This window comes from Anarrhichthys ocellatus, unplaced genomic scaffold (genome assembly GCF_004355925.1).
Source record: "Anarrhichthys ocellatus isolate YVR2014 unplaced genomic scaffold, GSC_Weel_1.0 scaffold14, whole genome shotgun sequence".
Lineage (NCBI taxonomy): Eukaryota > Metazoa > Chordata > Actinopteri > Perciformes > Anarhichadidae > Anarrhichthys > Anarrhichthys ocellatus.
In genome coordinates this window covers 3536022-3548302 of record NW_022280044.1, presented here as the reverse complement: position 1 = coordinate 3548302, position 12281 = coordinate 3536022, and the positions used below count along the sequence as shown (strand labels likewise).

Here is a 12281-nt window from a genome sequence, read left to right as displayed (position 1 = left end):
ACACACACACACACACACTCACACACACACACACACTCACACACATTGGATTGGGGACAGAGCTGCGTCTTGGCAGAGGATGTTGTTAGCTGTATGCAGCCATAAAAGACAATTACCGCTATAACCTTTTATGAGGTGCGAAGCGCTGCGAGGCGAGAGGACAGAAAACCAAAAAAAATACATCGAAGGCTTCAACAGCTGAAGCCCAAAATAATGCAGGCGATGCTGCTCGCCTCAGATATGACGAGGCCGCTCAGCCTAAAGCTCCGTCATTAGCGCCATGTTTATAACCAAGAACGAAGTATTATGAAATATAATAGCACAAGGAATTTGGATTTTAAACGCGACGTGACCTCAAAAATTCTATCCCAAAGGTTTTAGAGAAGAGCTCTAGTTTTAAAATATGACCTCTGCATTTGTAAGGCTGCTTCAAGTCTCTGCATGTTGGTGAAAATATTTGGCACAAGGGCACAGAAAATACAGGCAGTGCAAATCCAACGTGAGCTACCTGCAGAGCTGCTAAATTTGAGATAGGCCTACGTAACGGCTCTGTCAGCTACACCAGCTTTAGTTCTTATTAATTACTTCACATACACTGATTGTGGTAGTTAGAGGGTACGTCGGACTTCAGTTGGAGTGCTGTTGTGACGCGTTAGGGGACGCAGATGGACCCAAACTTCAAAGACTCGGCCAGAGACAGTGCAATAAAACGCCTGGTCTGCTATACTGTCTGGCATTCCAGTTGTAATGGCTTTATGGCCGTCCAGACACAATTAGGCCGTTTCCAGAATGGCACCCATTTGTTTTTTCTTCTCTTTCTGTGGGACTGCGCCCTGGACAAAAGACCGAGCGGAAATGATCAGCTTTATTGGACTTCCCCGACGGGGACGCGCAGGACTCACGGTCATTTGGAGCGATCCTTTGTTTCTACCTGGGAACCTTCCGCCCTCTGCTCCTTTGCTGGGCCCATCCTAAAGGAAAAGGAGCAATAAAGTCAGCAGCTAGCTTCAAACGCAGTGGTTGGCCTATATATGATGCTTTTTCTCAATACATCTGGACATGTCTGTTAAAACGCATCGTCGATTTGCTCAAAAAACAACGAGGAACATACATTTTGAGATTCATTTCTTTTAGTTTCGTCTTGCACTAAATACCAGATTGCAGCAGAAAAAGAAAACGCATGCGCACTGCTGTCTTCCCACCCTGCAGTTTTCACTAGTCACCAGAGGGTGGCGACACTGTTCCACAACATAACCCTGCCATTTTAGCACTCCTCAATGAACCTGCACTGGGGAACAAAATGTAGTAACATTTTTTAAGAGTCCAGCAAAAATAATTTCACACCTTTTTACAGTCTCAGTGCAGAAGCTGCTTCTCCAGCCTGCGGCTCAGCAGAGAAGAATGAAACAGTCAGCACACTGTGACTGCTGGATTAGCCTACTGCGTTCACCCTCAGAAAGTCGCTCTGTTTAATGTTTTTCTTATTAGGATGTTTTTATAAGCTACCGCTTTATAGACGCAACTCATTTGTAACTTAGTTAACTTGAGTGATGGTAGGATTATTAAGATAAAATATAAAATATGAGCAGTTTCCTCATTGCAAGTATTACTTTATTTTTGAATTTCCTAAATAGAATATATATTTCCACTATAGGGTTTTCGATTTAAATTGCAATACGCAAAACATAATCGGCTGCCACAAATATTGCAACGAGTTTAAGGTGTATTATTTGTATTATTATTGTTTCTGTTATTGTAGTTCTGTTTTTTTCCAGTATAATTCTGACGATGTCTTTTTGAGTTTTGTATTGTAGGCATGCTTTAATTAGTTCATTATTGGTCGTATGGACCATTTCAGTGACAATGTAATGACAGTAAAACATCTCTGGAGGGTGGATTGAGGATTATTATAATTTTATACTTAAAGTAACAATTGTTGTGACATATTCTCACCTCAAACATCGTGTCAGTGTACAAATTCAAAGCTATCATGTTCCAACTTAGTAGAAAATGAACAGTTTATACACATCGTCGATAGTTCGCACTTATAGGTACATTTTAATCTAAATATTGTTATATTTCATGCGTACATTTTATTAAACAACGCCTACGTATTGTTTTTTAAACAAACCAACAAAATCACATTCTGTCGGAATAGTTACTTTACAATTATGACACAATTTTAGTCAAATATGTACTGTATATTAGTGTAGCCTATAAATGTGTGTAGATTATTTTTGTTATTATTAAGTAAATTCTCTGTATACGAAGGTGTATGAAATAGAAAAATAAAGCATTTTATTAAATTAGATGGTTTATATAGATGGTTATTTATAATGTTAGTAGATATATTATAAAAAAACATGACCTAATATAACCTAAATTCCTTCTAGATCACTGGGATTGTGAGAATTTCTCTCGTATGTGTTTACATGCGTGTATGCAATCGTGTGTGAAGCGTTAATCCCACTCTGCAGTCCTGCGCCATAATGATATCCATGTCTGTTTGCTGATTGGGTGAGAGCTGCCAGGCCCGAGTCACGTGGGTGAGTTCTTTGGTCCAGAGTGAAAATGGGGTTTGGTGTAAATCTAGGGTGTATTGCTGTCATATATCACGCTACCTCGTAAAAACGACACTGAAGATTCTGGGCCAACAAATCAGAGCGAAAAAATATGAGTTCTTATTATGTGGATGGTCTTCTTAGCAAATATACGGCGGGTAGTTCTCTCTTCCCAAACGTAGAACGGGCGTCTTGCAGTATTGGACCCAGTGGAGAGGACTATGCTTCGGCTCGGACTGCTGCGGCCATTGCGTTCTCACCATCTCTGTCTGGAGTGTACAGCGTCAATAATGCAGTGTACCAGAGCCGTCCCGTGTTTACCTCGGGATATGGCCAGGGGCAGGACGCACATACACTGCACTGCAGCCTGTTCGACCAGAGCCGGCTGTTCACCGATAGCTGCTGCCATCCGGAGCCGGGACCCCTCACCTTGCCGCCGGACAAACAATACCGGATGTACCCCTGGATGAGAGCATCAGGTATGATACCGTCTCTTATGTTATACTTCAAAGCCCTCAGGTCAATGCTTTTACAAAACATTGGGATACTTACACTGGCCGTTAGTGGTTCAATTAATTCCGTGAATCCATTGGTGTTGCATGGAAAGAATCGTAAAACTTTTATTGCGCAACTAATGAGTTCTGCAGCCATAAATTCATTTGGCCAGCGCTTCTGTGTGTTCAGTACGCAGAGACCTTGCCGCTGGGGGTTTTCTCTGCACTCCTATTACTCTTACAGCCTCTTCTCCCCTTTGTGGTTGTAAAAAGACCTGTCTGTTGTGTAAATCAGTTCTCTTGCACTCTGCAGCTCCTTTCTAATTGGGTCTGCACTGCAGAGGCTCTGGTATTTTCTGAAACTCGATCGTACACATTGCTGGATCAATATGCACCAGCGTTGTCGGCTACATAAAGAAGTCAAGTGGATTTAGAATGGAAGCAGTTTGAAACATTGGCATTTGTTATAATTTTGAGGGAGAAGGTGTTGGTTGGTGCTGTAATCGAATTACTTATAGCTCCTCTGGTGCGCAGATCATCACTGGCTTTAATTGGAAAGGCATGCAGTGAAAGGAGGCATGGGCCAAACATCCCAGCAGGACTGCTATAAATAGATGCAGAGAACTTTACAAAAAAGTATTTCCCTTGTACTGATATGACTGTGAGGAGTGTGTTCTGTGAGGGAGAGTGTCGATGATGTAAAAAAAAATACAAGCTAGACTAGAATAGACGTGATGATGGTTTTATCATTTTTAATGTCAGTATACATTTCAACACCATATAATTGATGGTTTATGCTGTATAACTTTTAAATACAGTTTGCAAGTATAGCTCATCTTATCTTACACAGATCCAAATCGAAAGCGAGGGCGGCAGACCTACTCCCGGTACCAGACCCTGGAGCTGGAGAAGGAGTTCCACTTCAACCGTTACCTGACCCGCAGGAGGAGGATCGAGATAGCCCATGCTCTCTGCCTCACGGAGAGACAGATCAAAATCTGGTTTCAGAATCGCAGGATGAAGTGGAAAAAAGACCACAAGGAGGAATCCACGTCGACCCCCGGGGGAAAGGACGGTGATAACCAGGCGGTTTTAGAGGCCAGAGAGCACGAAGCGGGAGACACCCGGAGCTCTGGTTTGGAGTCAGAAACAGCTGCAAAGTAACAAAAGACACGGACAGAGCATTTAATGAAAAACACTGTTTAGTAGGGATTAGGGATACATCTCAGATATTTCTCACATACAATTCATGCACTAAGAGCTTTGTAGGCGGATTAATTGGATGACAACTGAAGGCAATTATGTAATAAGCATGTAACAGGCTGTATGTCTGTATTTCCTATTTAAATCCAAAACACATTCAAAGGCTCTGCAAGAAAGAGCAATATTAACTAAAGGCCTACCTATCCAAACTATATTTTTATATATACGACGTGTAATTTAACCTGATCGTACTACTGAGGCAACATTCCTTAACAAAAAACTACCTAATATTTACGTGCTAATATTAAGCGCTGACACAAGGACTTCAACGTATGTTGAAATTGACGGAAAATAATCTATTCTACCTATTCGAGTGAGTCTTCTCAACAGACGGTTGTATTTCTAAAGGGAACAAATACACCATTCTGCTCAAATGTGCCTTAGGCTGATTAAAAGTGAATATTTTGTTAAATGCCTCCAACTGTGATTTAGATGCTTCGTTTGTTTTCAGTTAGTGTAGTATTGTTTTTTAAATATAACTGCGTATCACTTGGAATGTTTATATGCCTGTTTTCGCTACTTATTTACCCCTCTATACATCCCGGGATTAACAGAAATATTGTTAAGTTTCGGATGATCTCATGTAACCTACCTCGTCAACTTGCTTATTTTGCTACAAAAAGGATCCTTACGTAAATGTGCTGTAGTCTTAGCCGTGTAGCCTACTGTGAAACTCCCTCGCCTATTCTATTTAGAAAAAAAAGTAGCTTCAAAATGTCACACGTGTTTGTTAATGCCAACAAGAAACGCATGCATATTTATTTAAACAACATTTCAAATTAATAGGCTATTGTAATCTAATTTGGGCAAATAATGTGATATTTAGGTTAAGTGGCCACGTTTTCAATGTGAAGTATCAGTAACATGTGAACAAATAAATAACCTCTGGGAATGTCTCAAATCTGTAAATGAAAATATAATGGAATAAAATAGCTTTTACTTGCCTATTTGTTTGTATGTAATATTTGCGAAGTTAATGTTGTGTAACGATAACCACAGTTCAAATATCACACGCGGGTTGAGTAATAGCATGACACGAAGTGCTGTTGGATGTTGCCAATATTAGGTTGCATGTAAGGAAACATGTTGCAGTTATGTTATGAGTGTTAGGTAAACACTTAAGTTCGGGAATGTGAACTATGAGGATGCGAGATGGGGAAGGCTGCAGATGAAGGGAAATTACTGTTGAACTCTGCATTCCCTCTGTCCTCGGTAAGATGGCGCCTGACGGTGACCTGCCCCCTTCCTTCTCTGCCTCTCCCCTCCCCTTTCTCCCCATCTCTCCCTCCAGCGCTGGGTCATAAATCCGTTGTTGTTTATGAAAATTTACAACATAGCAATACAATTTAACGACGCGGCTTGTCTTCCTATTGGCCGCAGCTTGTCACGTGGCAGGGAGCCATGGACATGAACTTTTTATATAAAATTTCCAATAGTGGAATACAGCAGCCTTTCATTTAACGGTCTCGGGCTTCCACGCAGCTGTTTTCATCAGGGACCTTCTACATTTTTACACCTTTTTGGGCTCGACGCGAAGGAGCTTTGCTTCGGACATGACTGGATCGTTTGGGATCCCTGCTATCGCTTTCCTGACACGTTTGGGCAAGATGAGTGGAAGGAGCCCCGGTGCGTCACTGACCCCCGGGAGCCCCAGTTTCCGTCCTGGGACTCAACTATACTTCCATCCGTCACTGCCCGTCTGCACCTGCAAACTCCCTTCGCCTCCCCCGTTTACAAGCAGACACCTTCACAAGGTAAGACAACTGAAACCTGTCACTGGGTTTGCTCTTTGATTAATTTGCAATGACAAACAACTTAAGCAAATAATACTCAGTGCTTTATTTAAATATTGCACCTCGCTTGTTTTCTGTTGAAATATCCAGAGGTTTAAATCACGTGGAACTGGTTTAATGTTACAGTTTATTTAATTGTTTACTTAATTGAATGGCAGATGCTACGATCCATCTGAAAGAGAACACTAGTGTTGCTTCAACATTCCTGTTGGGTCTTGCATACTGTCGAGACATTGTTTGTTTGTTGTTGGATTTGAATGTGAATGGGCTTTCTGCTGCAAAATTCATTGGGTGGATGCTGGCCAAAAGATGAGCTCTTTAACGCCCTCCTGTGGAGACACTGGGGGTACTGTGGTTGCAGTTTGGCCTGTTTTTGCTTCGAATGCCTTGCGATGCAGGCTCGATAGGCAAGTCGACCTCTATTCCTGCGTGTCCATGCAAAATGCTCTTATGTTGTTATTAATACTTGTGCATGCATTCCCTCACTGACTTCCCTCACTGAAACGACCAATAGGACACTTTAAAGTGAACAAAACAATTCTTATTTCTACCGTTTGAATGACCTTTAGTTGACACACAGGAATGTCCCTGCCGATAGAATTTTAAAAGGAAAATCGTTCAAAATTTTTCGAAAAGGTGATTTGCACTCGCTGTTTGCACATCAACATTGTTCACAGTGTTCCTTAACGTGCACTTAGCGAGCCTCATATACAGCAGTGAGACACTGCAGTTATTTGCTTCGTACAATAAATTATCAGTCGATCAAGCAAACACGTTCTGAAGATTTAAATGCAAAGAAATATTTTTGCAAGATATCAATCGTGCAAAAGTGAATGCATAGTTAACTGCATCAGATATACTGTTTTCTGTTGTCCATTTTCTATATTCCATATCTGCGTATGATGACAATTAGTTTATATTTTGTTCCGAATTAGCCTTACAAAAATACTACTTTTACATGTATTGAGTCTGTATCCATTGACTGCTGTTGCTCCCGAAATCCAATTGTTTCTGTTGGAAAAGACGTTTGTCTGTTGCTATTATGGTTAATAATTGCACATCGTATTCCTTAAAATGTAGTGTCCACTGTTAGTTTCAATTGTGCCACAAACGTATGATGTTTAGGCAGAAAAAGAATCATAATAGTATAATATTGTATTTGTATACTCTTAGATTCACGAGTGCTGGTGTGTGAGGGTGTCTGCAGAGTGCACTGCCCTCCTATTTTCCTGCAGCAGTGGTCCCCTCGCTCCCAGCCCGACATTGTCTGACACCAGTGCGAACTCACTCCTTTCATCGCCTTTCTTTTGGTCCTTATTTAGTTCCTGGGTGTGTCCCTGGCTCGACTCGGTGAAATCATTTTCGTGGGAACTTTTTTGCTATTGGCCAGCCATAAATCAGCTGTTGGAGCATGACTGTTGAGCCAACACACTCTGTAGTTCTTCTCTTAGTGTGGGTCCACTGGAGGTGGGAGCGCGGTATTCACATTGTGCCTTCTGGGGGTCTGTAAACGCAGAAGGTGCACATACCTAGAACATAATTAATAATCTATATCTCACTGTTTTTGTCAGTAACACATGATTGGGCTTGTGCTGGCTGAAGGGGCTGCTCGGGGGAAATAGCTTTTGGGGGGAAGCAAAGGACAAGTCACTGCCTTCGAGAGACGAAGGTACCATAAAAATTCCACAAGGAGAAAACCAAATGGAGAGTGCCAGACGAGGCGCCATGCCTCTATTTAGGCTTCGTGTCTGTGTCGGGCTCTGTGCAGGTCTCCTGTTTTTGTTTTCCTGCTCAGATTTAACACAGACAATAGATGGTTGAAGTGCAATGGCCAGGTTACAGTAAGAGCTACAGTGATAGCTGGAGAGAGCTTCAGATTGTAATTACTTATTAATTTATTTTTAATACGTTTTACCGAAAACTAAAAAGGTGAATCTACCTTTTAATCATTTTGATAATCAATCATCTTTAATTTAAGTCTGTGCTGTCTTATAATCTACCAAGTAGACAAATGATTTAAAAAGATACTTCAATAATACATATACATTGTCTCTCGTCTATATTTAAATTTGTTTATAAATGTAAGTGAATTAAGTGAAATTCATATCCTCTACCAATTTGTAGCCCAATGTTAAATATGAATAGCTTCCAGTACAAATACAAATTACGACTTATCATCTGAATTTTGTGGCTTTTTTACCTTTGATATTTCAAATAAGTTGGCTTCTTTTTATACATTAATCGTTTCGAATATTGCCCCTTTTAATTCCTTTCAAATGTCATTTATTTTGTTTCTTTAAACGGCACAGTGACTGTACGACTACTCTACGCTGAATAGCTGCTAGAAAATAAGTTTTATGTTGTTCTCAATTTTGTGTTGATCACAAACGTGCACATACAAAAAAATGGAATTTGATAAGATGTTGACTGTTTACAAGTCGATATGAATGACGATTTGCCTCGATGGCGTAATAAAGTCGGGTTACATGTAAAATGATCACAACATCTAAAGGTCTATTGTTCGGAATCGTAAAACAACCTAAAATAAACAGTAAAGTGGTTTTACGTGTGTTCATATATAGCCTATATTCAAAGTTATCTATTATTCAATGTGGCAAACACACAAAGGACTGTCCTTGAATGGCAGTATATGTGTTAATATTCAACATTGTGATGTTTGCTTTGCCCAAAACATTTAATCATTAGTCTTTTCCCACATTAGTGGCTGTTCGTTTGTTTTCTGATTATAAGAAAGTGTGAAAAAGCGCAGACCTGTTTTGAATGGGCTTTTATTCTATTAACTGCGCAGACTATTTGCACCCATCGCCTATCATAACATGCATAACACATTCTGATCGAATTATTTCTGTACACTATCTTCGCAGAGATTGCACTCTCAGCATGTCACTTGTTGTATTGTTTAGGAGCCCGTTGGTTTTTGCCGCAATGGTCGTTAACCTCTGAATGACCCCATGTGGAGCCCACGCCTCAGAAACCACCGCAGACAGGCAGTGACACAGTTGAGCCAGAGGATGGCGCACCACGACAATCCAAAACACCCAAGCTGTGGCTCAGAGTTCGCCCTAGCCACGAGCGCATGGAGGCGCGCCCCCTTCACATCCCACCCAGTATTTCCTCCGTGCACGAGTCTACCTCTGGAGGTCACCAAGCAGGATTTACGACTGGTCAACAAAAGCACGTGATACTCCGCCGTACCCCATATTTGGGTGCCTACGTAAGAGAGAATCAAGTCCATGTCCCACTCATTTCCATAATTCATCATAAATTGTGCAAGGGTGCTATAGGACGCGCTAAACCATAAGAGCCACAAATCAAGCACATAGGTTTTTGCTATTTTACTTCTAAAACAATAAAAACAACAACAAATACCTACAACGAGCAAACGGTGGAATTGTCAACAAATGAGCTCCTATTTTGTGAACTCATTCTGCGGTCGCTATCCCAATGGCGCGGACTTCCAGTTACATAATTATGGAGACCATAATACGGCAAACGAGCAATACAGAGACTCAACCGCCGTGCATTCCAGTAGGTATGGCTATGGCTACAACGGGATGGACCTAACAGTCGGACGGACCGATACCGGACACTTTGTAGGCAGCGAGCGGACACAGGGATACTCCCCGAGTCACTCAGCGGCGACAACACCCTCGGTGGAGCCGGTCAGGTACACTCAGTCCGCCAACAGCACCAGGACATCGTCTCTTTCGCCACCACCTGAACCACTACCGTGTTCCTCGGTCGCCACCTCATCCCCGGTCACCGACACTCAATCTCAACACCGAGCTGTGAAAAACTCTCTAACGACCCCGTGCTCGAACTCCAACGGAGGCACGCTGCTGCTCAGCCGGGACTGTGTGTCCAAAGCTTCGCCCCTCGAGGAAGAGAAGCCTGCAGGAAGCGCACCAACAACTCCTCAAAATGTCACCGACTCAACACAGCCTCAGATATATCCATGGATGAGAAAACTACATATAAATCATGGTAAACTATTTCAATTTTTAATGATCTTGTATTGACTTTAGATACTCGGTGCTGTGTTCTTCTTTGGTATAGATGTGATCTTCTTTAGAGCGTATTCAGACTTTTTAACCAGAAGCAAAACAGGCCAAAATTAGACAATTTTGACACAGAATGTATTTACCTTCAAAGGGACATGAAGCGCCATATGCGCCTCTCACCTGTTTGGTGTATTACTGTTTTTTAGTACTGTCAGCATAGACCAGGTAGGGATCATTTCATTAATATATATATATATATATGGTTTAAGTTAGTTAAAATATATATTAGATCATTGTGTTATAGGTTATAGTGTATTTTAAGGTTAAATAGCCCACATGTTACATCCTTACTACTTCATTACTTATTCATTTTCGCAAGGTTCCGTTGAAAGGGTGTGTATCTTACATTGCTACTGTTGTTTTTAATAATTTGGGGGTCTATTAAGCATAAACGTAGTCAACTCTTAAGCCATTCCTGCAGAAACAAAAAAAGGTTAAAAAAAAACAACCAAAAAAAGAGAAATGTGGTCAAAAGAAGTTTCTGTACTGTTTTGTTTTAACATCCACTTTGTCTCATATATCTCCCCCCCCCCCTATAGATTTGTCAGGGCCAGAGGGGAAGAGAGCCAGGACTGCGTACACCCGCTACCAGACCCTGGAGCTGGAAAAGGAGTTCCACTTCAACCGGTACCTGACCCGCAGGCGGAGGATCGAGATAGCCCATGCCCTCTGCCTCTCGGAGAGACAGATCAAAATCTGGTTTCAGAACCGAAGGATGAAATGGAAGAAAGACAACAAGCTGAAGAGCATGAACATGGCGGCTGCAGGCGGGGGAGGCTACAGGCCTTGATATTCCCTCCTCCACCCCTGATAGCGAGCACTATGAAAATAAAACAAAGATTGTCATATCAACGTACTCCTCCTCCTATGTCAAAAATCGCAGAGACTTGTGAACGGGCTGTGTGCGGGACAGGGGACACCCCACTCAAGTCCACTGTATGTTCAACAACCGTCCCATTATATTCCTTAATATTATTTACTTTTTATTTCCACCATGGTAATGCTTATGTGATTAAAAAAATGCATTATGTACAGTTCTGTCTAGATTTAGTAGAAAAAGAAACGAAATAAATGTTTGTTTAAATAATTTCTTGTTCAGACGAAAAAAAATAAAAACGTCAAAGCTTGAAATGCTACCTATACCGCAAATAAATCCAGTAAAAGTTGTGTAATGCACTCAGAACAATACCAGCCTAAGAAATAGAGGGTTGAGGTTGAGCTGCCTTTGTGTTTAGCCTTCGTTTTCTATGTATGTACTGTATATGTATGTATTTATTTGTTTGATGTAATGTAACAACTTGTCAGATAACTTGCTTCCAAAAGTAGAGCCAGCAAAGTACGTAAGCCTTGTGTGGTTATTGTGTGCGTTGTGAACACATGAATGGACAGAGGTGGCGACTCAGTCTTGAATGTACAGTAGCCGTGCCTTGCATCTTTGTTTTTGTTTTTTTATTTGGCTGCTGTTTGCGTTGTTCACCTGGACATCTTAGTAAAACCGTGTTTTGTCTTTGTTTTCTCTAGCTGTTTTTATGTGGAGGGTCCCCACAGTAAAACCCATTGCCTATTTGTATAACTCCATCGTGATAGCTTTTTGTAAATGTTTTTCAAAGACTGGAAGTCAAGAATATACTATAATATTAATAATGATGATGATGACGGTGATAATGGCCATTATAATAAACTTTCTACTGGAACGGCAACATTACAATGAGTGGACGTTTTTGTAAAATGTTAAGGGTTTGTTTAGACGTTTGCCACGACTGCATCGTGGAAAAGAAAGGTCAGAACTTGCTGTTTGGTCTAAAATCTTGAAGTCACCAGTATGAGCTGTCAGACATTGTAAAAAGTTTCCTCTAGTAAAATCCTCGAATTCAACAGGTCCCCTTGAATGAAAGCTGCATGTTTTACTCACCTTGCTGTGGAGCGGGGAGCTTAGGGGTCCTTGGCCACTAACCAGCTCCAGTGGCCGGGCGTTCCCTTGCGCACAGACTCCTGGGCTATTCCCTAAGAAACAGCTCGACTTTTCAAGCTTTCAACTTTATTAGGGCCGATTCTAGCTCTCTGACATTTGGGTGCTAAATGAATGGG

The 12281-nt window shown here is 41.4% G+C and overlaps 2 protein-coding genes across 2 annotated transcripts; both read left to right on the top strand.

Moving 5' to 3' along the window:
* The first annotated feature begins 25 nt into the window (after window positions 1-25).
* Window positions 26-4314, top strand: LOC116387181 (homeobox protein Hox-A7). The gene is made up of 2 exons (XM_031854064.1): window positions 26-3040; window positions 3906-4314. The coding sequence occupies exons 1-2, from the start codon at window positions 2674-2676 to the stop codon at window positions 4217-4219; spliced, it is 681 nt and encodes a 226-aa protein (XP_031709924.1). The 5' UTR covers window positions 26-2673; the 3' UTR covers window positions 4220-4314.
* Window positions 4315-6215: 1901 nt separating this feature from the next.
* On the top strand, window positions 6216-11939 carry hoxa5a (homeobox A5a). Its single transcript, XM_031854060.1, has 2 exons — window positions 6216-10116; window positions 10733-11939. Exons 1-2 carry the CDS (start codon window positions 9534-9536, stop codon window positions 10981-10983), a joined length of 834 nt encoding a protein of 277 aa, XP_031709920.1. The 5' UTR covers window positions 6216-9533; the 3' UTR covers window positions 10984-11939.
* Window positions 11940-12281: the final 342 nt, after the last annotated feature.